At 42.9% G+C, this 27928-nt stretch overlaps 2 protein-coding genes across 2 annotated transcripts in view; both read right to left on the bottom strand.

Moving 5' to 3' along the window:
* Positions 1-4772: 4772 nt before the first annotated feature.
* Positions 4773-18362, bottom strand: LOC111955094 (serine incorporator 1). The gene is made up of 10 exons (XM_023975173.2): positions 18187-18362; positions 15153-15314; positions 14703-14896; positions 14171-14250; positions 12829-12966; positions 12545-12714; positions 11873-11963; positions 11467-11608; positions 5764-5982; positions 4773-5508 (listed from the first exon to the last, which is right to left on the bottom strand). The coding sequence occupies exons 1-10, from the start codon at positions 18223-18225 to the stop codon at positions 5370-5372; spliced, it is 1374 nt and encodes a 457-aa protein (XP_023830941.1). The 5' UTR covers positions 18226-18362; the 3' UTR covers positions 4773-5369.
* Positions 18363-26003: 7641 nt separating this feature from the next.
* Positions 26004-27928, bottom strand: part of LOC139023267 (zona pellucida sperm-binding protein 3-like) — a 5042-nt gene continuing 3117 nt past the window's right edge. The window contains exon 10 of the mRNA XM_070436025.1: positions 26004-26065. Within this exon, the coding sequence (XP_070292126.1) occupies positions 26004-26065 (62 nt within the window). The remainder of the gene's footprint in view (positions 26066-27928) is intronic.

Genomic DNA, 27928 nt, shown 5'->3' with positions numbered 1-27928 from the left:
ACAGTAAAACGAGTCCTATATCGACATAACCTGAAAGGCCGCTCAGTAAGGAAGAAGCCACTGCTCCAAAACCGCCATAAAAAAGCCAGACTACGGTTTACAACTACACATGGGGACAAAGATTGTACTTTTTGGAGAAATGTCCTCTGGTCTGATTAAACAAAAATAGAACTGTTTGACCATAATGACCATCGTTATGTCTGGAGGAAAAAGGGGGGATGCTTGCAAGCCGAAGAACACCATACCAACTGTGAAGCACGGGGGTGGCAGCATCATGTTGTGGGGGTGCTTTTCTGCAGGAGGGACTGGTGCAACTTCTGACCCACTGGGAATGTGATGAAATAAATAAAATCTGAAATAAATCACTCTCTATTATTCTGACATTTCACATTCTTAAAATAAAGTGGTGATCCTAACTGACCTAAGACAGGGAAGTTTTACTCAGGTTAAATGTCAGGAATTGTGAAAAACTTAGTTTAAATGTATTTGGCTAAGGTGTATGTAAACTTCCAACTTCAACTGTATATATTTTCTACCAGGGAGGTGCCAGGTTATATTCTATACCAGGGAGGTGCCAGGTTGTATACTATACCAGAGAGGTACCAGGTTATATTCTATACCAGAGAATTYCCAGGTTATACACTATACCTTGATTGTTGGCAGGTTGTATACTATACAAGAGAGTTGCCAGGTGATATTCTATACCAGAGTTGTCAGGTTATATACTACTCTATACGAGAGAGTTACCAGGTTATATTCTATACCTGAGAGTTGCCCGTTTATATCCTATAGTGCATTCGGGAAGTATTCAGAACATTTAGACTTTTTCCACATTTTGTTACATTATAGCCTTTTTCAAAAATGGATAAAATAGTTTTTTCCACCTTCATCAAATCTACACCCAATACCCAATCAAGACAAAACAAAAACAGGTTTTTAGTAAGTTTTGCTAACGTATTTAAAATAAAAAGCAGAAATTTCACATAAGTATTCACACCCTTTACTCAGTACTTTGTTGAAGCACCTTTGGCAGCGATTACAGCCGAGTCTTCTTGGTTATGACCATACAAGCTTGGCACACCTGTATTTGGGGAGTTTCTCCCATTCTTCTCTGCAAATCCTCTCAAGCTCTGTCAGGTTGGATGGGGAGCATCGCTGCACAGCTATTTTCAGGTCTCTCCAATCGGGTTCAAGTCCGGGTTCTGGCTGGGTCAGTCAAGGACATTCAGAGACTTGTCCCGAAGCTACTCCTGCATTGTCTTGACTGTGTGCTTAGGGTCATTGTCCTGTTGGAAGGTGAACTTTCGCGCCAGTCTGAGATCGAGTGCTCTGGAGCAGGTTTCATCAAGGATCTCTCTGTACTTTGCTCTGTTACTCTTTCCCTCGATCCTGACTCGTCTCCCAGTCCCAGCCACTGAAAAACATCCTCATAGCATGATGCTGCCACCACCATGCTTCACCATATTGATAGTGCCAGGTTTCCTCCAGACTTGGCATTCACGACAAATAATAAAATCTTGGTTTCATCAGACCAGAGAATCTTGTTTCTCAGGGTCTGAGAGTCCTTTATTTGCCCTTTGGCAAACTCCAAGCAGGCTGCAATGTGCCTTTTACTGAGGGGTGGCTTCTGTCTGGCCACTACCTTAAAAGGCCCGATTGGTGTAGTGCTGCAGAGATGATTTTCCTTCTGGAAGGTTTTCCCATCTCCACAGAGGAACTCTGGAGCTCTGTCAGAGTAGCCATCGGGTTCTTGGTCACCTCCCTGACCAAGTCTTATAGCGAAGGGTCTGAATACTTATGTAAATAAGGTATTTCTGATTTTATTTAGAATAATGCTGTAACAAAATGTGGAAAAAGTCAAGGGGTCTGAATAATTTCTGAAAGCACTGTGTACCAGAGAGTTGCCAGGTTATATACTATGCCAGAGTTGCTAGGTTACATACTTAGAGCTGCCAGGTTAACCTGCCAACCCACTGGTATAGATTATAACCTGACAGTAGCTCTCTATACTGAGAGTTGCCAGGTTATATTCTATACCAGAGAGTTGCCAAGCAATCCTCCTGGGACGCTAGTAGCTATCCTCCCTCCTGCATGAATCTGGTCTGACCCTACTACACACTTGATTCTAATCTATAGTAATAGATCGATGACCTTGAGTAACTGAATCTGGAGTGTCAGAGCAGGGCTGAAGAAAAAGCCTGCACAGCCAGTAGCTCACTAGAACAGGAATCTCCAAACCTGTTCCTGGAAAGCTACCGACCTGTAGGTTTTTGCTCCAACGCCAGTTGTACCTAACCTGGTTCAGCTCATCAAGCAGCAACATTTTTTTGAATCAGGTGTGCTAGATTAGGGTTCTGGTGAAAACCTACAAAACGGTAGCTCTCCAGGAACTGGATTGTACAGCCCTGCTCAAGAATATACATTTTCCCTCTACCTGTGTTCACCTGAACCTACAGGAGGTATCCAGACGCACAGTGGGAGTGCTCATCCCCAGTGAGAGCATGATCCTAACTGGTTTATACAACAGACCTTTCCCGGATTCTGTCCTCTACCGCACCACAGTGGAGGCCCCAGACAGAGTCATGGCATGGTGTGTTCCCCCAGCCAGGCAGTTATATAACAGCATTATGTAGGCTAGGTCTGCCTGGCTGCTGTGAGGGGAACTCCACCGCTATCGACCAGTTTGTCACAGAGACCCAGGATCACCACACTAACAAGGTCACCCACTCATCAAGATCATATAAATAGAATTACTAGTCCACAGGACCGAAAACCACTCAGATATGTCCTGTAAAAGAGCGAAAGGAAGGCTCTCAAAGTGATTAAATGAAAGCATGTGCACATAAGCCCAAACTAACAGACCACCATAAAGCAGTCAGCTGAAATTAATATGGCATGGCACTATTTTCCACTGTGTGTGTGTAGTACTACAGTGTGTGTCAGTGTTTAATTCTGCTATGCGTAAACTCACACTCAAAAATCGGTCAGTGATTTGATTCAAGGACTGGCTACAGACCCATCGCTCTGTGCTCCTCGTCCCCAGCCGAACCCATTTGATCCTCAATAAATACACCGTTGGGCTTGTGTAAAACCCCCTCATGCCGATCTTGTGATGGGGAACTCTCCCTCCTCCTTCGAGAGAGAATTCCTGCATCACAAGGAAATAAGAATAATCCTGTTGGAGCGTGATTGTGGTCAGGTGATCAGGGTGATGGAATGAAGCCAGAGGCTATGGGAGGTTCTGGAATCCCTGTTGGCTTAGACTGATGACATCACGTGATGACATGTCTTTGGTCCGTTTCCTTTACTTCTCCTGTGCTGGAATGTCCCGCAGACAGAATGAAGTAGGAGTAGTGTTGAACAGAGTATAGCACTTGATTCGAAGGTTGCTGCAGCCATTACATGGGAAATGCTATTTCATTAGTAGACGGCATTAGGCATTGGTTGTCCTGGTGAATTGAGCTAACATTTTTCACTTGAGGGAGAATGGCAGAGACACAATTCTTAAATATGTCCCAAAAGTAGTACTAAGGGCACTTTCTACTTATATAAAAGAAGTGCATAGAACTAATCTCAAAGAGAATCTCGCAGAAATATACATTTTTACATTTTAGTCATTTAGCAGACGCTCTTATCCAGAGCGACGTACATTACAGTAATTTGAGGGGCAACAGTCCCACCTACAGGATACCATGAACGCTTAAAATAACAATAGAACACGACATTTCAGAGATTCAGATTTATTACATTTCATTATAATAAGGAGAGGCATTAGAGATACAAATCATATACAAATTTGAATATAAAGCTAGTTTATTGTGTAGCAAATCTGTAGGTTTAAAAGGCACTTTTACATTTTAGTAGATTCGCTGACCAGATATGTTAAGAAATATTATTAAAAGCGTCAAACCAAGCAAATGTTTTTGTATGTATATAAAAAAAAAAACAATGATAAAACCAACCTCAAGTATGGCTAACAACAACCTGGACTCATAGGTAGACTTAAAATAGTAAATGGAAAACACAAATTAGTATGATGTTATGAATTACTATATATATATATATATAGTAATTTGTACAATATGTTACGAATATGCAATGTTACAAATTCCAATTTATTGCGACTAACGTTAGCTAGGCTAGTAGTTACCCCCTAGAGTCGACATCCGCACCCCCGCGGAAATCTAGTTAGCATAATAATTTCAACAAAAAAACATCACCATCAAAGCTGTCTGTTAAAGATAGCAGTTTATTTGCGTGGGCTGAGTCTCAATCCACCACACCCACCAATGGCAGCCTTCCGCATTTGTGGTGGAAGGTGGCCAAGCTAGAGGTGTTTGCCAGACCATGAGACATCCATGGGGGGGGAAAAATAATAAAAAAATCGTTCCTCACGAAAACGTCTGTCGCGTCCGAACAGTTTGGCCTACACACTAATATGACCCTTCGATGAAGAAGTGACTCTCCCGAACACGTCGGTTGTTTTGCTCTAGGATGCCCACATCTGAAGGTAGTCCGGTACCAGTAAAAACATTTATGGAAGTATGCAATGTGTAACTTTTTGGGCTACCCGGCCAAATTCACATAGAAGTGTGGTATACATCTGTCACTTTTCTATGTGCGCCATTTCTATGTTTCCCATTCTGAAGTTTCCTTTGTGTGTGTTACTTTCGGTTTTGTACATCATCTTCAAACAGCTGGAAATACAATATTTTTGGTTATGGAAAAAGGTATATTTCACAGCGGTTTAGATGTTACAATGATTCTCTACACCAGGGTTTCCCAAACTCGGTCCTCGGGACCCCAAGGGGTGCACGTTTTGGTTTTTGCCCAAACACTACACAGCTGATTCAAATAATCAAAGCCGAAAGGGGTCCTAAAATTCTAAATCAAGTTGCTAAATGATCCTTGGTATGACTATCTAGACGCTTAAGGATTAAAGTTAAAAGGTAGCTAGCATGCTAAGTACTTGCAAAGTTGCTAAAAAGTATTAAGTCATCACAAAGTTGCCAATTAGCTAAAATTGTCCGTGATGAGATTCACCCACCCAGCCAACCACCCTCCTTTCGTTTTTGCCTTAAGTAACTAGTTTTATGAAATCATACCAAACGCTGCATATCATAGTCATTTGAGTGTCCCAGATTCTTGTTAAGTCTAGTCAATGAGACAAGCCTGGACATTTTTCTTTTTAAATAAAACAAAAACGACAGTGATTCCCTTCTTCAAGCAGCACAATGAAAATGTTTTTACCCAGTAGTGTGACTCAAAACATGCCAAACAGTAAAGCAAATCTGAAAAGACACCTACCCTATTCCTACTTAGGAATAGAGGTACCATTTGGGACAGCCCTGGATGGAATGTGTATGCCTTTAGTTGAAGTCTCGGTTAGAGAGGATGAGAGGAGCTACCAAGGTCCAGAGGTAGAGAGCCAAGCCTATCCAGCTAGAGCTAATCTTCACCCACACTGCTGGCATACTGCTCTGCATGGCCTGGTAGTCTGCGTCAGGTCTGGGGAGAAATCAGGATCAATCACATTTTATTTACATCTCAAAAACACATAGTAGACCATATGTTTGTTTGGAAAACCGGGTCGTCTGAGTACCACAAGACTGTTAGCCTGCTGACCTAAAGCCCTGGCATTAAATTGGGGAGCTGACGCATGTATCCACGTCTTAAACAACGTGAATCACCGCAGTTATACCTGTACACATCCCTATTCCTCTATCCCATCACATATAACCAAAGAAAAACAGAGCTACTTACTGGTACCAGTTGGTCAGTGTCATCATGATGTATAGGGAGGCCAGGCACAGGCTGAAGTGGAAGAAGGAGTAAGAGTAGGTGACCGCATCTTCCTCATTGTCCACAGCCCGTCTGACCCCGTCCTCCCCCATGGCCGCCTCGTGGTCGTCTGCAGCCAGACCCTGGTCCTCCTCTGTCTGCATCAGCCTGTTCACCTGGGTGTTGTTGGACGAACGGATGCTGCAGGCAAGAAGAGGGAAAGAGCAGGAAACACGTCAGGAAAAAAAAGGTAAGTGATGGACAGGCTCGAAGGGTCTGGATTTCATTTGAAAGAGCTCTAAACCAGTGTTTCTCAAATCTACCCCTGAGGATCCACAGGCTTAAATCTAGCACAGTACTTCGATCAGGTGTCTCTGGTCTGGGCTGCTACGAAGAGTACCCGGTCCAGTCCTGTGGGCAGTTGTGTAAAGTAACAAAGAATTTCTACTTTGTTACTGTACTTAAGTAGTTTGGAGTATCTGTACTTTACAAATTATATTTGTCGACTTTTACTTCACTACATTTTCAAAAGAAATGGCAACTTTCAAAAGAAAATGTAAACTTTTACTCCGATACATTTCCCGAGACCTTCATTACTCACTACAAATTCAAATCAATCTGAAGCTGGAAGAAAAATAAATAAAACGCAACTCGGTGAGTTGATCGCTCTGCAAGTCCTGCCTCTCCCATCTCCCCATTGGTTTATAGAAGCAGGTACCCACGTGCCATCTCATTGGTGATACCCACGTGGGTGACTGAAAGACGAACGAGGTCGGTGGCGGTAATGCACTTCATTTATGAAAGTTGCCAATCGCAATATAAAGTCAAGAGAAGAAAAGTGTGCATTAATTGTCGGAGTAGAGGACCTTGTGCATTTCAGGTGAAATAACTCAATGTTTATATCCCAGGACAAATTAGCTAGCAACAGCAAGCTAGCTAAGTAGGACAAATTAGCTAGCATGTGCAAGCTTGTCCCCCCACACCAAACGCGATCACGACACGCAGGTTTAAATATCGAAACAAACTCTGAACCAATTATATTAATTTGAGGACAGTTCAAAAAGCATTAAACATTTATGGCAATTTCGCTAGTTAGCTTGCACTTGCTAGCTAATTTGTCCTGGGATATAAACATTGAGTTGTTATTTTACCTGAAATGCACAAGGTCCTTTACTCTGCCAATTAATCCACACTTTCTTCTCTTGACTTTATATTGCGATTGGCAACTTTCATAAATGAAGTGCATTACCGCCACCGACCTCGTTCGTCTTTCAGTCACCCACGAGATGGCACGTGGGTACCTGCTTCTATAAACCAATGGGGAGATGGGAGAGGCAGGACTTGCAGCGCAATCTACGCCAGAAATAGAACGGATTTCTATTTTAGCCCTTGGCAATGCAGACGTTCGTTGAAGCAATAATTGAATAACATAGATTTTTACATTTATTTTGCAACGCTCGAGCACACGACTCGAGCGGTGTGGTCAGCCTGTAACGTTAATCAAGCCAAATACCTTTTTCTCTAAAACACTCCTGGTCAAGCTAGCTAACGTTAGGTTTCCAATGTTAGCTAACACCCACTAGTTTAGCTAGAAATGTTATTCCTTGTGTTAGTTGATAAAGTTGTTCTTCTCACCTAGCTAATTACTGTAGACTTATGTTAGCTAGATCAATGAATAGTTTTTTTCTCATTGTTATATTCATTGGTCAAACTCACTTAACTAATGTTGTTTATAGCATTAAAATTAGGATCCTATACCTTAAGTATTTGGTAATGGTAGTTACCTAGTTATTAAGTAACTGTCTTTTCATTTTATTATTATTTCAGAGAAAGCATGTACACCATCTTAAGTTTGGAGAACTGACAGCAAACACATTGAAGAGAACATGCCCCTGACACTCCCTCCAACATCAAGCAGAGCAAATTACTGAAGGCAGCGTCTCAAATCCATCGACAAAGCTGTGGTGAATTATGGTCCAAGGGCTCCAACTATTCGCTGTAGTAGAACAAGAACCATTCAGTTTGCAGGATCTGCAGCCTAACTCAACGATAATATCAAGGCCCACACTGCGCTCTAGGATTAATGAAGCATCCAAGGAAATGAAGGTGACTATGGCCATGGGAGGAGTTGACCACATCGCCACCACCACCGACTGCTGGTCTGCAAGAAGACGGAGCTTCATTGGTGTTACAGCCCATTGGATAGACCCTGACAGTCTCAGATGCTCTGCAGCCCTGGCCTGTAAACAGTTGAGAGGATCGCACACCTTTGATGTGTTGGCAGGCTCCCTAAATGACATCCATTCTGAGTTCGAAACCCAGAGTAAGATTGTCTGTTCTCACAATGACTACCTTATTCAAAGCTTTCCAAGTTTTTGGAGAATGTGAAAACAACGAGGAAGTCGAAGAAGTGGGTGGTGGTGAGGCAGCTAGCCAGGACGATGGTGAAGAGGAACAAGAGGAGATTGAAGTGAAGTTTGATGTGGCAACGATCTTGAATGAAGATGTACAAGCTGCCGAAGCACCAGTGTTATGCTTGCCACCTACTCAACTAAGGCTCTACAGGCAATGCCCTGAAAGCAACATCCAGTGAGGCTTACAAAATAAAGTGTTCTGTTCAACATTTGGCAAGTGCCAAGCACTTTGGAACAAATGCGGGAGATCTACACTTGCAGCCGAAACCATTGAAGATACTTGCGACCTCCAGCTGCTACGCCCGAATGCTACAAGGTGGAACTCCTGGTTCATGTTTGTAGAAAGACTGAGGATCGTCAAAGGAGAGGCGGCCGTCAGTTCTCTGCACAGACTTCAAGGTTCCAATGTAAGTAAGAATTGTATTTTATAATGTAAGGTCTTGAATATCATATAAATATGTTGCAGTGTTTCCCGACCCTTTGCTTGGGGATTAATAACCGTTTCACATTGTAGCCATACAATCATTTAGTCAACTACTCATCCAGCCATTGATTACGGTTGTTAAATCAGGCGAAATGGTTAGTGGTTCCCTTTGTAGGTTAGGAAACATTATTAGTATTTTTTTTCTTCTCTTCCGCAGGTTCAATCCAGCTGAACTCGCCTTCCTCACAGAGTATGCTGCCACCATGAGCCCAGGGGCAAAGAGCATCAACATCCTGCAGGCTGAATCCAATGTCCAGGTGGGGTGGCTACTTCCAGCTATCAACTTGCTGATCACAAAACTTGACCGAATCAAGTTGTCCCTGAAGTACTGTAAGCCTCTAGTGGATGCGCTATAACTGGGACTGAAGAAGCACGTCAGCCACGTTTCAAGACCCTGAGCTGATCGCAGCTGCAATCCTTTTCCCCAAATTCACGACAACTTGGACGAAGGATGACGCCACCATCAGAATGGTTAAACCTAAATGTGGTTAATTAACAATATTTTATTCATAAACAACTTTTGTATAGTGTACATTTTGACACTTCATAGATTTGAGAAGCAGCCATTTAAACTACAATCCTGACTGTAGTTCAGTCCAATGGGTAGCCTACTTAGCCTTGTTGCTTGATATACACTGCTCAAAAAAATAAAGGGAACACTTAAACAACACAATGTAACTCCAAGTCAATCACATTTCTGTGAAATCAAACTGTCCACTTAGGAAGCAACACTGATTGACAATAAATTTCACATGCTGTTGTGCAAATGGAATAGACAAAAGGTGGAAATTATAGGCAATTAGCAAGACACCCCCAAAAAAGGAGTGATTCTGCAGGTGGTGACCACAGACCACTTCTCAGTTCCTATGCTTCCTGGCTGATGTTTTGGTCACTTTTGAATGCTGGCGGTGCTCTCACTCTAGTGGTAGCATGAGACGGAGTCTACAACCCACACAAGTGGCTCAGGTAGTGCAGTTCATCCAGGATGGCACATCAATGCGAGCTGTGGCAAAAAGGTTTGCTGTGTCTGTCAGCGTAGTGTCCAGAGCATGGAGGCGCTACCAGGAGACAGGCCAGTACATCAGGAGACGTGGAGGAGGCCGTAGGAGGGCAACAACCCAGCAGCAGGACCGCTACCTCCGCCTTTGTGCAAGGAGGTGCACTGCCAGCGCCCTGCAAAATGACCTCCAGCAGGCCACGGACTGTCATAGTTGCTGCTGCAGTTGTGGTGGCAGTGACTGCTGTTGTAGTTGCAGCTGCTGTTTTGGTGACACCGGCTGCTGCCACGAACGCATCCGCCACTACAACTTCCCCTGTCACAACAACTGCAACCAACACCAAAACTGCAGCCCACACTACAACAGCCGCTGCCACCACAACTGCAGCTGCCAGCAGAAATGCAGCAGCTACCACAAGTCCGTGCCACTACAAAAGCAACCCGAACAATTACAGCCGCTTCCACCACAACTGCAGCAGCTACCTCAACTGCATCTGCCACTATGACAGAAGCCGCTACCACCACAAGTGCTGCCACAACTACTACATCAGCTACCACAACTGTAGCTGCAACTACGACAACACCTGTCACCAAAACTGCGGCCTCTACTACGACAGCCCCTGCCACCACAAATATAGTCAAACTACTACGACAGCTCCTCCCACTACAATTGCAGATGTTAACCACAACAATCTGCCACTATGACAATAGCCGCTGCCACAACAACTGCAATCGCCACAACAGCCACTGCCACCACAACTGCTCCCACCAATACCACAGCCCCTCTCACCACAACTGTAGCTGCAACTACGTCAGCCCCTGCCACCACAAATTCAACTGCCACCACAACAGCAGCTGACGCAACCACAACTGCATCTGCTACTATGACAACAGCCTCTGTCACCACAAAAGCAGCCGCCACTACAAAAGCCCCTATAACCACAACTGCATCCGCTGCTCAAGTCCTTCCCAGCAGTCTGTAAGCTGTCTGAGGTTGAACACACCCTTACATGCATCAGCTGCCTGTGAAAGGCTGTTCAGCATTGCAGGATTTGTTTCCAGCCCCAGGAGAGCAGGCCTGGATTCCAGAAACTTTGAAAACCATCTTATATTGAAGATGAACTGCAAATTCAACTTCAAGTAATGACACCTTAATGCTAGCAAGCCKAAGGAAAGGGATGCCTTATGCATTTTGTTAAGTCACATTTAAAATTCACAAGTTATAGGTGTCCATGTTAAAGGTATGACCTGACACACTGATTTCTAACACAGTTCAATCAGTGGTGATGTCCTCATATTCCTACAGTGAGGTTGTGTGCAGATCTGTACATGTACTTTTGATGAGTTACCTAAAATAAAAATACTCTCATGTATAGGGTTCTATACAATTTTTTCCCAAACAAAGTGACTGATTGTAACTGCTTATGTTTACTGACTATATTTTGTCTGTAAGAGATGTCATTTTAAGTGTTATCTGAGCACTTTTTGCATCCGTAAGACTTACCTTTCAGAAAAGCTCAAACCAAATAAAAGATCTGGCTGTTTTGCTTTTCGGATTTACGGCTAACATTTCATACTTATACTTTTTATACTTAAAGTAGCTGATATTAAATGTACTTTAAGACTCTTACTCAAGTAATATTCTAATGAGTGAATTTTTCWTCTAATGAGTCAATTTCCAGTAAGGTATCTTTACTTTTACTCAAGTGTGGCTTTTGGGTACCTTTTCCACCACTGCCTGTGGGTCCCCAGGATTGGAGAGAACCTTACTCTAGGTTGTGATGTCATACCTGGCGTACAGAGTGCAGAAGAAGAAGATGACCAGTCCTATGATGCCCTGTGCATCCCACCACTGGACCTCTTGTCCTGGGACAGGTGTAGGGCTGGGGGTGTTGTTGACCAGACTCAGCAGGCTGGGGTTACACTTACGGTCTGTAGGAAGAAAGATAATACTGCCATACCGATGAAGGCCAAAATGTTATGCTTTTAACCGAGAGAGTCACATCTATTTTTCTATCTCTCGTGATTTTTGGCTACAACTCATTTCATGTTGGATGAAGTGATCACTGACCCAAGTTGATCTTTCAGGTAAAATATGCTTTTTCACATAGTCTTTGTTGCAGACTTTCCATTACATGAAAAAGGGTTACGAGCATTGTGAACCATGATTCAGAACAGGGTCATGATGAAACTTACTGGGGTTGTTGGTCATGGCAGACCATGTGACATACATGGTGTAGAGGGAAATGAGGGAGGCCTGGAGCAGGCCTGAGCTAGGCTGGGCCTCCTGGGGGAAAATACATACATAAGTAAATAAACAAGACAGACACACCACACATTAGTCTAACTCTGTTCAACAACATTCACATGAACAAATTGTTCACAGTTGCAATATGCAGAAATTGCACCGCCATTTCCTGGTTGCTAAAATTCAAACAGTTCACCTAATTTCTGTGTGACAATACAAGCAGTCATTGTGTAGAAAATCCTTGTATCACTACAGCTGTGAAATATAATTTCCATGACCAAAAATATTGTATTTTCAGCTGTTTGAAACTGGTGTACAAAATTAAAAGACAAAAACTAAACTTAAGCATAGAAATAGCGCAGATAGAACAGATCTACCACTTAAAATGTGCTTTCAATGAGAATAACAGATCTATAACTCAGTTACATATTGTAGTTAACATTTTGATGATCTTTGATAATTGCAAACATTGCTAATATTTACACTCCAGAATTAACTTCAGTATGTGTTTCAAAGAGTGCAGGCTGTTTCAGTCTTGTTCCTCAAAGAAACATTGTACTCAATAAAACTGTGGGAACTTTCAGTGTGCATGTTTCGATCTTTCGAGACTGAAACCTCACCTGAACTTTGGGCAGGACGGCAACGATGGAGATGATGATGCAAAAGATTAAGTTAAGGCTGATGAAGATCTTGTGTTCAGTGCAGTCATCTCCCGTGGTGTAATAGACATAGAACAACACCACAGCAGAGAAGGCCAGGGCATAGTGTAGCACCGTGAACGACAGGAGAGCTGTGGGAGGGGAAACATAAGAATATATCACATTATGTTATGAAATTATTTTTCATTTAAATGGAGGTAGACTACACTAATTTAAAATTAGCAGACTGTATTAACGATCAGTACCTGCAAACCAGCACTTGCTGTTTCCCTCCTCAGCATTCTCCAACCAGGACTGGTTCCAGGTGTGAGAAAAATCCACCAGCAGGATCAGTTGGATGATGATGAAAATGAAGGAACCCACTACGCCAAAGTAGAACCACACTGGAACACACACGGTGAATTGTTAAAAGACAAAATGTGCAATGGGTGATTGACCATAATTGACTACACGTTATTGGCAGTGGCGACGCGTCACCGGGCCCACCAATATCCACGAGATTTGCATGCAATTCTGTTATTTCATGTCACAATAATATCATATCAGTTAGCAAACAATCTTTTTTTTTTTTTTTTTTTAATAGCTTGATCTAATAAAGTATGTGGTCCCTTTCCCATTGTATTGGTACATTTTCATTGAGTCAGGCAGCCCCAAAATGCAACTGTTCCAGCCTTGCTCAGTGCTTTCTGTGGTGGAGGGTCAGACAAAGAAAATACAGAGCGCAGGCGTCGTTGAACTTCTCTGGTTGCGCGTGATTGGCTGAGGGTATGGCCACTCATGGGGACACTACCTGACCGCAGAGAGCTAGCCATCAAAAGCTCTTATTCAGTGCTCCATTGATTTACAGTAGAAATGCCCACCCATGAAGGCTCATTGCTATTGGCCACAGATAAAGCAGGGTCTTATGCTGTGTAATTTTGATTGGCTAGTTGTTTACCATGTCTTCAAGCTAGGTGAAACATGTCAACTAGCTTTGCTTTCTCCTAGCAAATAATTTTCAAACTTAGCATTATGTGGTTGGTGGTGGATCATGAAGCAGTGGCTAACATCTATTTTGAGGTAGGCTAGCTATAATATCCTATAGGCTATATGTCTTATTGTTGATGCTTGATGGCAAACTAATACCCATGGAACCACATGTAGAAGAAGAGTTATACATCTCTTTGATAGAACTGTAACTGTACAATAGATGAAGGGAATAGCGTTATAAATGTTGCATATTGTTAACCAGGCCGCTTTGTAACAGGCAGGCAGACACACGCAGTGTTGCAATATTGCAGACCGATTACTAGCCAAGTTTACTCTATAAAAGAATGCTCGACTACTGTGGTCTTTCGTGCAATATGAGCTAAAGATAGGGAAAGTGGCCATAAACAGTTCATAACCCAAATCTTGTAACGTTTGTGTGGCTCCAAACTAATTTCTGGGATTGGTTATTAGTGCATTCTATGTGTAGCCAGTGTAGTAGTTTTGATGCACGAGCTTCGTCGATTGCATTTTCCCCACCAATATTTTTGTTAAAATTGCCACTGGTTATTAGTGTTTAGAGGAAGCTATTTAACATTGAAGTAATATAATAGAGTATACCTGTGTTGAATGTCCCATCTGGAATGAAGAAGGCTCCAACAGTTATCCCCACCAGTATAAGGAACTTGAAGAACCAGAATCTGAGAGGACAAAGCCACAGGCATTCATTCAATACATCACTTAATACAAAACACAAGTCCTGTGTCTGTGAGCTATTCATTTTAAAAAACTGGTCATATTTTATAGGGCAATATCGCAATGTTTTTTCCATGGCTAAATTCTTTATTTAGCAGGCCAACCTATATGCTCCTGCTGTATGTAAAACATTGTGCTATAGCTTGGAAAATAAATAAATGTGACTCTGGATGACACCACAATGTTTGTTTCCAACATTAGTGTTTTTTTCCTAAAGAAGTTAAGTCTGCTTCGTGTTTTGTTTCCTTGCCATGATACAAACGAGAATGCAATATTTTATACTGGTATGTAAACAAATAAGGGTGTGGGGGGGATGCTTCACTGCCCTGGTCTGGCCAGCAGAGGGCAATGTATTCCCGAAGATCACTATCCACTACTATAAAAGTCTGCTACATACCCGTTCTGTAGTGAAGCTCGGGGGTCCTTGCTGCTGCGAACACGGATCATGATGATGGAGAACAGGAAGAAGAAGCAGGCCATGGCAAAGCACATGCGGTACACAGACTTGTAGCCCACGATGACATCACAGTTCACCTTGTTTTCAATGCCTGGTATGGTCATGGAGGTTCCACCAACACAGAACCCTGGTATCTGATTGATCAGTGAAGAAACTGAGAATTGAACCAACAATCTACGCAACACAAGTCAAAACTTTGTCAACCACAGGGCCTTCTACACCACCTTGTGACAGCAACTGTGTTCGAACCAGTCTCCTGCAAGCCACAAGTCTGTTAGCCCCCTGAGCTTAAACCTTGGCACTAGTTCAGGGAGCTAACACAAATTTGTAGGTTTCAGGCAAGGGTCKTCATCAAGCAACCAAGACCAGGGTTGTGTTATGTGGTGTTACCTTCTTGAGCTGAGTCTCCATGCCAGGTAGGATCATGATGACAGAGACCAGGGACCCCAGCAGCAGCAGGAAGGAGAAGGCCAGCCGGGACACAGTGGAGTTGTAGGTGGAGGGACAGCATCCTGACAGCAGACAGGGAGCGGAGCCACACAGACATGATGCCTAGATAGATTGCACAGACAAGTCAAATTGTTGGTGTGCCAGAGAGAGATGGCATAATCTGGCAAATACATGCATGGTTTGTGTGTTTGCAACAAATCTACTGTGCGCCACTGCCTGTTACTCCCTTTATACAGCTCCATTCCTGTGTATTTTATTCCTCGTGTTGGTTACTATTTTATATTATTAAACTCTGCATCGTTGGGAAAGGTTCTTAAGCAAGCGTTTCACTGTAAAGTGACAGAATTTGATACACTTTTTAAAATGTTTTTATTGTCACGGCAACCATTGTGTTTCCCATCCAAATGAGCCCGGACAACTGTTAGTTGTATTGAAGATAATCCTGCCAGTGAAAATGACAGAGGCTGCCACTCATACAATTACAGTACAGCAATGAACACTAACACAGCCCGTCTGATGCATGCTCTTTCTCAAGAAACATATTTCCATGATTCCTTGTTTTCCCTCATAACATATTGGTGGAGATCCAAGGTTCCTTTCCAATGTGTTTTAAGAAGAAGCGTGGAGAGGATGGGAGCAATCAGGACCGATGAATTGAGGAAGACCCCAGTGGTGTGTATGTGTTATATGAGGTCACAGAAGGATAATGCTCCTTGGGAGGCATCTCTGCTCTCTGGTGATTCATGAAGACTGTCAAGTCAAGAGATGCTGTGTGAACTATTGAGGCATAGGCTGGATCAGCCCAGAGATGTGCGAAGCATAGTTTAGTCGAGCACAGGGAAGCCTATGATGTGGTAGCTGGGAAGGATCAGCCATCCTTCATTAAATTATTGCAAGTTACAGTGCATTCAGAAAAATGTTGATTATTCCCCCCCCTCCCTCCCATGTCAACCTACACACAATACCCCATAATGACAAAGCAAAAAAGCAGGTTTTTAGAAATGTATATAACATAGAAAACTGAAATCTCACATTTACATAAGTATTCAGACCCTTTACTCAGTACTTTGTTACAACACCTTTGGCAGTGATTACAGCGGAGTCTTCTTGGGTATGACGCTACAAGCTTGGCACACCTGTATTTGGGGAGTTTCTCCCATTCTTCTCTGCAGATCCTCTCAAGCTCCGTCAGGTTGGATGGGGAGCGTCGGTGCACAGTTATTTTCAGGTCTCTCCAGAGATGTTTGATTCGTTTTATGTCTGGGCTCTGGCTGGGCCACTCAAGGACATAAAAATTGACCCGAAGCCACTCCTGCATTGTCTTGGCTGTGCGCTTAGAGTTGTTGTCCTGTTGGAAGTTGAACCGTTGCCCCCAGTCTGAGGTCCTGCGCAGGTTTTCATCAAGGCTCTCTGTACTTTGCTCCGTTCATCTTTCCCCTCGATCCTGACTAGTCTCCCAGTCCCTGTCACTGAAAAACATCCCCACAGCATGATGCTGTCACCACCATACTTCACTGTAGGGATGATGCCAGGTTTCTTCCAGACGTGAAGCTTGGCATTCAGGCCAAAGTCTTCAATCTTGGTTTCATCAGACAAGAGAATCTTCTTTCTCATGGTCAGAGTCCTTTAAGGGCCTTTTGGCAACTCCAAGCGGGCTGTCATGTGCCTTTTACTTAAGAGTGGCTTCCGTCTGGTCATTCTAGCATAAAGGCCTGAATGGTGGAGGGCTGCAGAGATGGTTGTCTTTCGGGAAGGTTCTCCCATCACCACAGAGGAACTCTGGCACTCTGTCAGAGTGACCATCAGGTTCTTGGTCACCTCCCTGACCAAGGCCCTTCTCCCCCGATTGCTCCTTTTGGCTGGGGGGGGGGGGGGGGGGGGGCAGCTCTAGGAAGAGTCTTGGTGGTTCCAAACTTCTTACATTCAAGAATGATGGCGGACACTGTGTTCTTGGGGACCTTCATTGCTGCAGAAATGTTTTGTTACCTTTCCCCTGATCTGTGCCTCGACACAATCTTGTCTCAGAGCTGTCAACTGTGGGACCTTATATAGACAGGTGTATGCCTTTCCAAAACATGTCCAATCAATTGAATTTATCACAGGTGGACTCCAATCAAGTTGTAGAACATCTCAAGGATGATCAATGGGAATAGAAGGCACCTGAGCTCAAGTCTCACAGCAAAGGGTCTGAATAATTATGTAAATAAGGTATGTTTTTTAATTTTGAATAGATTTGCTAAAATTCCTAATAACCTGTTTTCGCTTTGTCATTATGGGGTATTGTGGGTAGATTGAGATCATTTTAAAATCTATTTTAGAATAAGGCTGTAATGTAACAAAATGTGGACCATGTCAAGGGTCTGAATTCTTTCCAAATGCAGGCTGTATGCACCAGGGTAGGCCATGAAGTGGAGCAGTAGTTACAAGCTTTTTCTCAAAGGGTGTAACCATTTTAGGTAAATCAGACAGGGCTTTATGGTGAAGTGAGAATGTGGTATAAACTCGTCAATAGGCCGATCACTCTGTGCATTGTCATTTTAGTGGTGTGGGGGTCCCCAAAATTGGATGAAATTCACGTTCTATTGCTCAAGTAGGCTTAGAAAACGTTCAGTGACTATCAAATATACTAAACATTATTATTGAACTCGCCCGCAACATAAGGAATCATTTCAGTCACGCAGATGACTTGGGGTGGGAGGGGACAGCGTGACGCACTGAAACTGTATAGAACCCGGAAATTAGCCCAACATGAAACTGCTGACTTTTTCAGCAAATAAAACCATGTTAATTGACCGACAAAACAAGTGTCTGTTTTCAAACGAAAGTATTTAAAACCACTTCAGATCAACATAACATATTAGAATATACTGGGAAAACAGTGTCTGTGTTTACATAAGGACCCAAAAACGAACGTCGTTGCACACTCACAAAGTGAGCAAAATGACAAATAGGAAGTCACATAATTTATACTTACACAGCTGGCGATTGAACACAATGCCATACACGCTCCCATTTCGGTTTAGAACGAATACCCCAGTCCTAATTAAACGTAGAAAACCCCAAAACGTCAACAAGATAGACTTGAAAACGTTGTTGAACTAAAATGTGTAGTTTCCTTCGACGCTATCCAAGCAGCAACAGGGCGTGTCTGAAGAATCAGGTACACCCTTTTGTTCGTCGGTAGCTCAACACCGTCGACGGTGATAGGTCCATGAGTGTCTTCAAACCAACTTCTGGACTAATCAGCTGCTGATGCGTTTAATAATTTAGTCATATAAATAGCTCACATTCTAACTGAGGTTTAAAGTTCAGAATTACATTTTRATATTAAAAATAACCGTATACTGTAATAAGTGGAAGACACACACACATACACATATAAATCATCTTCATGCTTGTTAATAAATCCTGGACAGTCAAATGTGTAAATCACCTCTTTCCCTGGTTATTCAACATCAGAAGGGAGAAGCATCAGCATTAAAACACGGTTAATTTACCCCAGTTGGACTTGTTTGTACTTGTCACTTGATGTTATGTTGTTAGAGTAGTTAAGAAGTCATATGTAGCACCTACTTACAGATTCCTTACTCAACTGAGAAATCTATCTATAGTAATTGGGCTGGCAAATTAATAGACAGGGGCAATTTCTCAGATTGTTCTGGCAATACTCAAAAATAGGAACTTCATGGGAGTTAGGATGTTTGATATGCTTTTTACATGTATTGTAACAAAGACAATTAAATAGAAAAACATGATAAAAGTGGCCCTTTTAGGCCTATACGTTCCCCCTGTAAGACCAATGATCTGTGAACTTACAGTTGAAGTCAGAAGTTTACATACACTTAGGTTMMAGTTATTAAAACTCGTTGTTCAACCACTCCACAAATTTCTTGTTAACAAACTATAGTTTTGTCAAGTCGATTAGGACATCTACTGTGTGCATGACACAAGTAATTTTTCCAACAATTGTTTACAGACAGATTATTTCACTTATAATTCACTGTTTCACAATTCCAGTGGGTCAGAATTTACATACACTAAGTTGACTGTGACTTTAAACAGCTTGGAAGATTCCAGAAAATTATGTCATGGCTTTAGAAGCTTCTGATAGGCTAATTGACATCATTTGAGTCAATTGTAGGTGTACCTGTGGATGCATTTCAAGGCATACCTTCATAGTCAGTGCCTCTTTGCTTAACATCATGGGAAAATAAAATTAAAATCAGCCAAGACCTCAGAAAAAAAAATGTAGACCTCCACAGGTCTGCTTCATCCTTGGGAGCAATTTCCAAACGCCTGAAGCTCCCACGTTCATCTGTACAAACAATAGTACGCAAGTATAAACACCATGGGACCACGCAGCCGTCATACCGCTCAGGAAGGAGACACGTTCTGTCTCCTAGAGATTACAATATTTTGGTGCGAAAAGTGCAAATTAATCCCAGAACAACAGCAAAGGACTTTGTCCAGATGCTGGAGGAAACGGGTACATAAGTATCTATATCCACAGTAAAACAAGTCCTATATCGACATAACCTGAAAGGCCACTCAGCAAGGAAGAAGCCACTTCTCCAAAACCGCCATAAAAAAGCCAGACTAGGGTTTGCAACTGCACATGTGGACAAATATCATACTTTTTGGAGAAATCTATGGTCTGATGAAACAAAAATAGAACTGTTTGCCCATAATGACCATTGTTATGTTTGGAGGAAAAAGAGGGAGGCTTGTAAGCCGAAGAACACCATCCCAACTGTGAAGTACGGGGGTGGTAGCATCATGTTGTTGAGGGTGGCAGCATCATGTTGTGGGTATGCTTTGCCTCAGGAGGGACTGGTGCACTTCACAAAGTAGATGGCATCATGAGGCAGGAAAATTATGTGGATATATTGAAGCAGCATCTCAAGACAACAGTCTGGAAGTTAAAGCTTGGTTGCAAATGGGTCTCCCAAATGGACAATGACCCCAAGCATACTTCCAAATTTGTGGCAAAATGGCTTAAGGACAACAAAGTCAAGGTATTGAAGTGGCCATCACAAAGCCCTGACCTCAATCCCATAGTAAATTTGTGGGCTGAACTGAAAAAGCGTGTGCGAGCAAGGAGGCCTACCAACCTGACTGAGTTACACCAGCTCTCTCAGGAGGAATGGGCCAAAATTCACCCAACTTATTGTGGGAAGCTTGTGGAAGGCTACCCGAAATGTTTGACCCAAGTTAAACAATTTAAAAACAATGCTACCAAATACACTCAATTAGTAMGTAAACTTCTGACCCACTGGGAATGTGATGAAAGAAATAAAAGCTGAAATAAATCATTCTCTCTACTATTATTCTGACATTTCACAGTCTTAAAATAAAGTGGTGATCTTAACTGACCTAAGACAGGGAATTTTTACTAGGATTAAATGTCAGGAATTGTGAAAAACTGAGTGTAAATGTATTTTGCTAAGGTGTATGTAAACCTCTGACTTCAACTGTACATGATACAGACAACACCTTGGTGTCATTATACTCCTAAATACTCCTAAATATGGAGTATCACTACATTCTGAAATACAATTTTACACATGAATTTATTGAACACGAATCCCCCTGTTGATGACATTATTATCTGGAACTTGTGAGAACACCAACTTGTTTGAGTAGACCATAGAATCTGAGGATTCCATAAATAAAATTGAGATCATGAGGGCTTTTGAGTTCTGAGAGCCATTTTGTTCTGTGACATAAAAACGGGTGTATTCATGAGTCAGATTCCATTGAAAAACATTGTCTGTTACTCCAAACAAAAACATTCCGTTTGTGCTGTTTGGTTCCTAGAGTAAATGGTAAACGGTTTTCCGTTGCATAACGTTTTGCGACAGACAAAATGTTTAGCAACGGAATCTGACTACTGAATACAGCCCAGTTCATCCAGAGACACATGACGGCCATTGTTGTTGAGGTCTGAGTTTATCGATATGATCACAGTCGTCCTCAGTATATTCTACACAGACGGTGTAAGCCCCAATTGACGGCACTCCTTGACCTTCTTCAAAATGCTTCAGTTGGGTAACTTTATATTCTCTGTCCATGCATCTATCATCGGCCCCTCTTTTCAACAAACAAATGCAGCTTTCTACACTAAATGCCAATGGCAAAATGAACACTTCAATGATGACAAGTTCATACATCCTCATACTGTTCTTCACCAGCAACATAAGCAAAAGAAAACAATAGAATGTGATTAAGAATTAGACATTGGTTTCTTCAAGAGAACAACACTCCTAATCTAAAGATTAAACTCTCCAGTCAATACAAAGAACAATGAGTGTCCAATTGCATTTCATGAGGGAGAAAATATTCTGATACCCTGCCACACATGAATGTTTGACGAAATCAATGCCAGTGTGGGTGAAGGCTTTTTGTTCCAGCAAGCACTAACACAACTGATACCAATCAAGTCGTGAATGATGACTATGGTTGACAGAATCCGGGGTGTTGCTGGTTGGCACTCAACTACCTACACTGTCCCTAGAGTTCAGGGCCCGTATTCACATAGCTTCTCAGATTGAAGTGACTCAAATCCTATTCTTTTGTATATCCAATTCGAATCGGTTCATTTTCCTGTAGTCTGAACAGCCAAAAAGTACATGGAATCAGATATTTCAAGTCACATTTCGAACCACCTTCGTCTGTCCTTTTGTGGACCCTAAGCGAGATTTGGTGGTGGGGCAATTTTTTGTGTGCCCCCCTGTTGACGGTAGAGAGAAACATTTGTCTTTTAAAGTTTTTCCTGTAATTCTACATATTTTGCCATGGGGCGTAGAGAAAACGTTGCAGTTTTAAAGGAAGTCTTCTGCAGTTCTACACATTTTGCCATGGGGCGGAGAGAAAATGTTGCAGTTTTAAAACGAATTTCCTGCAATTCTACACATTTTGCCATGACTTATGCCAGCTGTAAATGATAACTTGTTCTCAACTAGCTTACCTGGTTAAATAAAGGTGAAATAAAAATAAATAAAAAATGATATCTGAGTGAGAGTGACTAACAAAATCAATGGGGCCCTATGGAAGTCAGGGCCCCTGTGCCCATGCCCTGCGTGCCCGGTTGGTATTAGGCCATGATTACAAGTTTAGATAACTGACGAGACTAATTTACCAATCAATTTTAATTTGCTGACATGGCTAATTGAGTGACTGTCAGTGACTGACAAAACAAGATAAAAACTGCTGATGCAAAAACAAATTTCAAACTTGCACTTTGTGTATTCTACTATTCTAACTCTCAACAGTAACTCTAATTAACTTATCCTCTGCAGCAGAGGTAACTATAGGTCTTCCTTTCCTGTGGCGGTCCTCATGAGAGCCAGTTTCTTCATAGCGCTTTATGGTTCTTGAAACTGCACTTGAAACTTTCCAGATTGACTGACCTTCATGTCTTAAAGTAATGATGGACTGTTGTTTCTCTTTGCTTATTTGAGCTGTTCTTGCAATAATATGGACTTGGTCTTTTACCAAATTGGGCTATCTTCTGTATACCACCCCTACCTTGTCACAACACAACTGATTGGCTCAAACACATTTAAGGAAAGAAATTCCACAAATGAACTTTTAACAAGGCACACCTGTTAAATGAATTGCATTCCAGGTGACGACCTCAAGAAGCTAGTTAAGAGAATGCCAAGAGTGTGCAACGCTCTCATCAAAGCAACGGGTGGATACTTTGAAGAATCACAAATATATGTGTATACATGTGTTATTTCATAGTTTTGATGTCTTCACTATTATTCGACAATGTAGAAAGTAGTTTTTAAAAAAGAACCCTGGAATGAGTAGTTGTGTCCAAACATTTGACAGGCACCGTATATATGTATAAACCTTTTTGGGTCGGGGGCCCCCTAGTGTCTGGGGACCCTAAGCGACCGCTTTTGTCTGGAGCTGGCCCTGCACATCCAAAGTGGTTTGAAATCAGATATTCCTGGCCATGCGACTTGTGTCTAACTGTCAAATCTGATATTTTCCCTCTTGGTTTTTAGACTGCTATTTTATATATTTTGTTGCTTGCTAGTTAGTCGGTTGACAAGAACAAATATTGCTTACAGACAAATTAGTGAATGTGCTAGAAAGCTACCTAGCTAGTTGCCTGCAGTGGAGAGCCAGAAAGGACTCGTATTGAAAATAGTTTCATTGTCCTTTGAGGCTTTAAATGTTCTAACACTATGATTTTGAACATTCAAAGTAACTGGTTACATCCATGGTATGGCTTTGTCACCTTAGCTTGGAGAGTCAGCATTCCAAAACACAGCAGCACCCACCCGTAGCACGCGCTCCAGCAGGTATATTTCACCTCATTAACTTTAAGCACCAGCTGTCAGAGTAGCTCACATATCACTGCATCTGTACATAGCCAATRTGTAAATAGACCATCCAACTACCTCATCCCCATAKCATTTTCTTTTTTTGCACCCCAGTATATCTACTTGCACATTTATCTTCTGCACATCTATCACTCGTGTTTAATTGCTAAATTGTAATTATTTTTCCACTATGGCCTATTTTTTGCCTTACCTCATTTGCATTGTATATTGACTATGTTTGATTAATCCATGTGTAACCCTGTTTGTGTCGCACTGCTTTGCTTTATCTTGGCCAGGTCGCAGTTGTAAATGAGAACTTGTTCTCAACTATCCTACCTGGTTAAAAAAGGTGAAATACATTTTTTTTAAGACAGATGTGAGCATTAGGCCTTGCAGCGTGAACAAGGCTCAAGTGCACTGATCTAATAGGCAAAACCGATCCATTGATAAGCTGTTCTATACTCCGAGATGCTTTGGGAATATGGGCCTAGAACCCTAGGGCCATTGGCTGCGTTTAGACAGGCAGCCCAATTCTGATCATTTTCACTCATTGGCCTTGTGACCAATCCGATCTGAAAAGAAATGTTGCGATTGTTCTAGACCAATTACTGGAGAATGATCAGAATTGTGCTGCCGGTCTACATGCAGCCATATAAATTGGCACCTGATAATTTCTCAACTCTGGCTTGTTGAAATCAGAACAGGTGCTGTGGCAATCCCGTGTGCATTTCTGACCGTAGCGCCTGCCCAACTAGATGCTTAGGCGTTGCATCCAGTGGTTGTGTGCCACGTCATCAACAGTGCATCAGATMGCTGTATGTGGTTAGCTGATTTGTTAAATACATAACCAGGCATTTTAAGATCTGGCATGCATCTGCAATGTAGTCAGGGAGGAACTTGACCAAAGCCTTCCCCTTGACTTTGAGGCTAGGCGTACACCACGCTAAACCCAAACACTTGGGTTTTAGCACTAAATGATCCTTCTGGATAATAATGGAAGTCTCCCAAAAAACAAAGGGGCGGTTTAAGGAAAAGGACCAGTTAGAAATGCCAGTGCCGATTTCTGGTTCCAGTCCGCCAGTGGAGGTTGAGGGAAGAACGGCGCGAATGGCAAAAAATTGGAAACCATGGGTTTGATACCATTCCACTGCAGTTCCCACAATCCCCAATTAAGGGGCCACCAACCTCCTGTGCAGTCCACTGATTCCTCAGACCCTTTATAGCCAGAGTTCACATTGCAAGCCCAATAGCTTACATGCTCAGTCAGGAACCTTGGGACAGAGTCACATTAAGCCAGGATGTGATATCTGGCTACACAAACACCAATACAGACCAAAGACTAAGCTAGGAAATGTCAGTTGGCAGCAACAGGCACTCACTTTTTTAACAAATGAAGGCAATATTTCAGATTACTCTAGCATGTAGTGCATAATGGTGAAGACAGAAAGTCAGTCGAAGTAGCATTAAATCATTTATTTTTCAAAGAGAATAGGCATCTCTTGAGATATCGTCTGTGTTGTGGTAGTCCCTTCACTGGTTGAGTTCGCCAGGAGCAGATGTGGTGCTTATGTCACTTTGTTGTAGGGTCATCCTCCTTGTGTGCTGGGACATCAGAACCGGCATACACCTCGGTGAGTTGGAGCACGGTCATTATTTAAACAAAAAACAAATCGTCTCAATACGAGCCATTATACTGCCACAACCCGTCACTGTTCAGTTCCACCAAAATCGGCTCCTACCACCTACACAGTCACCATTTAATATTATGTACGGCTACCACTTGTGATTTCTGCATCATTGTTGTGTGCCTCTATACCTGTCTCATATCACAAGCTGTACATCAACACACCTGCGCGCACCCTCTATTGGCACAGTCACTATCCCACCCCCTACTGTCCAAAACACACTGAACCATAGCAGAGACCCACCCCCTTCGAGCCAAAGCCCCAATGCTCCTTCATTGGCATAGGCAAGGCCTGGGCATAAAGCTCAACATTTCCTTAGCTGACTACGTGACACCATATTCCACTGGAATAACCAACTATCTTTTTACTTATACACAGTGGCGTGTAGTCTCTTTCCTGGAGAGAGGAGCAGCCGGTCTCCCACACAATGAGTACTCAAGTTACTTTCATACAATTTCAACGCATATGGAGGTCATATGCCTAGACTGAGAAACACTCGATTAGCCTATGTGCGACAGTTGTACAGGAGTAGATCAGACAGTAGGACAGACAAGGGGGGTCTTGATCAAGCCCTCCAAGCACGAGCACTACCCCTCCAGCTCCCAAGAACAAGGTACCGCGTTCTAGCCCACACTTGAACCTCACTCGTCTCCCGAACAACAAAGCCCACGACCCACCTCTTGGTGACAAATTGGAGTCATTGGGAATGAAAGATCCGATGACCTCTTAATCACACTCCACCAATCCCTACTCCCAATCCAAACCACACCTTACTCCACCAAACCAAACCATTCCACCGACGCGCCAGGGAACCTTTCGTCCCACATATGGTCTGAGATAATTACAGAAGACAGGAACTTGAGTGATCTTGACTCGCCAACATGTAGTGTTTGCATGCTGTATTCACCAACATAATGTTACCTGTCCTTTAACTAAGTACTCGGGACCAACTGATAAAACATACCTTGCCGGCCCACCATGTGATGTTCCAGTCCCAACTAAACAGAACGCAGCCCATACACTCAACCAAACCCCACCCACGTGTATCTAACCACGGCAAGACCACACACCCCACTAGCAGACAATGCCGACGATCACTATAACACGATAAAACCCCTGAGCCTCCCCTGACCCTCACACAACGCGCGGAAACAGACGAATTCCCCCCCGAGTCACCATCCGCCCTGAGCACGTCGTCTACCATGGAGTGGCGCAACCACAATGCGGCAAACATCCACTAGGAGAGGTCAATCTTCGACGTTCTGACATGGATAACATCTCTTCATAATCCTCTAAAATCGTTAGCTCGCCACTACCCTTTCCGATTCAGGTCCAGCTCCTTGCAGACTAACCCAACCCCAACCCCAACCACGGCAACAGCACACACCAGGTTGCAACACTCACCGCGATAACCTGGTGTCCAAATGAACCTCGGACCTCCCAATATTGAGCCAACAAACTTCTACGCCCCACATCAAGCAATCCACAGAACGGTAGACTACTAATACGCAAACGTAACACATCGCTTATTTATGAACACCAAATTTTGTCCAGCGGCTCAACTACCTCATGCAAGTCGTTCTCTAGCGTCCTCAGATCACGCTTCGATGGCCAACAACTAGCACCACACTGCCGCAATACACGTGACAGTCATCTCAAAAATACCACTGATCCCTCATCATTGCTCAGCTATTTCTTGTATCGATAATCTCAACGGATAAAGGACAGTGACATATGGCAACTTAAGCGCCCAAGCAACTAAGTCTTGCACATCACACTCGCATTCCTAGTACTACAGCAAGTAGTCAAACGCAAAACAGTTTAAATCAATTGTGTGTAGTGAGCGCAACCAGGAGACTAGTCTAGGACTAATTGCCCAGACCCATTGAACATGCCAACTCGTCAAAGTTAGTGCACTCTATAGGTCAATACGTGGTGCCACTTCGGACACCTCAGTCTATTTCCGTATCCCCTTACAGATAAGCCACTCTGCCCAACACTGACTAGTTAACAACTCTCGTTACACATTACATTCCAAAGTGACCATATATCTTACCCATCCCAAAATAGCGGTTCTCCTTCCCTTGCAGCAATCTCGCCACCCTCGGGACACACACATAGTACACAGCCTCCCCGTTAGCTTCTAGCGCCCAAGCAAAACACTCCATACTGATGGCTACAATTCATCGATCGGGAAAAAGACCACTAAACTCGCCCAAAGATCCACCGGTAATGGACAGTACGTTACAGTATTCTGCCAGCATGATAATGCATGTTAGGCTCTGTAGCTAAATAAGTCTGTTCCTCAGAGCGCAGATGGCCCACCCCAAGATCCCCTGAGCTTGATTACCATACACAAACCTAAAGGCCCCATTGAGACCCTTTGACCGGTTACCCAGAGAAAGCGAGGTCACTGACTATGCGAGGACTCAAGAGTATTGAGAATTGGAACCCCCTCACTTGAAAGCGCAGGTCATGTATGGGGATGATACGGTACTGCTATTTTAGAGGGGAAAAAACCTGCACATGGCATTACGATGCCAGAATCACTTTTAAATATTCTGCCTCTGACATCAGAGCTTTGATGTGGTTTCATAAAGAAGGGATATGTTCTCTGTTCCACTATCCAATTTCTAGAATTGGAAGGCGCTGTTGTCGTGGTGGCCAAAATAGATTTGCTCCAAGCAGCAGCACA

Source organism: Salvelinus sp. IW2-2015, linkage group LG30 (assembly GCF_002910315.2).
Source record: "Salvelinus sp. IW2-2015 linkage group LG30, ASM291031v2, whole genome shotgun sequence".
NCBI lineage: Eukaryota > Metazoa > Chordata > Actinopteri > Salmoniformes > Salmonidae > Salvelinus > Salvelinus sp. IW2-2015.
The sequence above is the reverse complement of the archived record's forward strand: the minus strand, read 5'-3'. Positions and strand labels throughout refer to the sequence as shown.

What these genes read in the sequence shown, in the direction of transcription:
- LOC111955094 (XM_023975173.2), bottom strand. Translation starts at nt 18,225, where the DNA reads ATGGGAGCGTGTATGGCATTGTGTTCAATCGCCAGCTGT. An exon ending in CGAGCTTCACTACAGAACGG is followed by an intron (nt 14,251 to 14,702) that starts GTATGTAGCAGA and finishes TTGTCCTCTCAG; the next exon opens with ATTCTGGTTCTTCAAGTTCC. An exon ending in CCGTCCTGCCCAAAGTTCAG is followed by an intron (nt 11,964 to 12,544) that starts GTGAGGTTTCAG and finishes ATTTTCCCCCAG; the next exon opens with GAGGCCCAGCCTAGCTCAGG.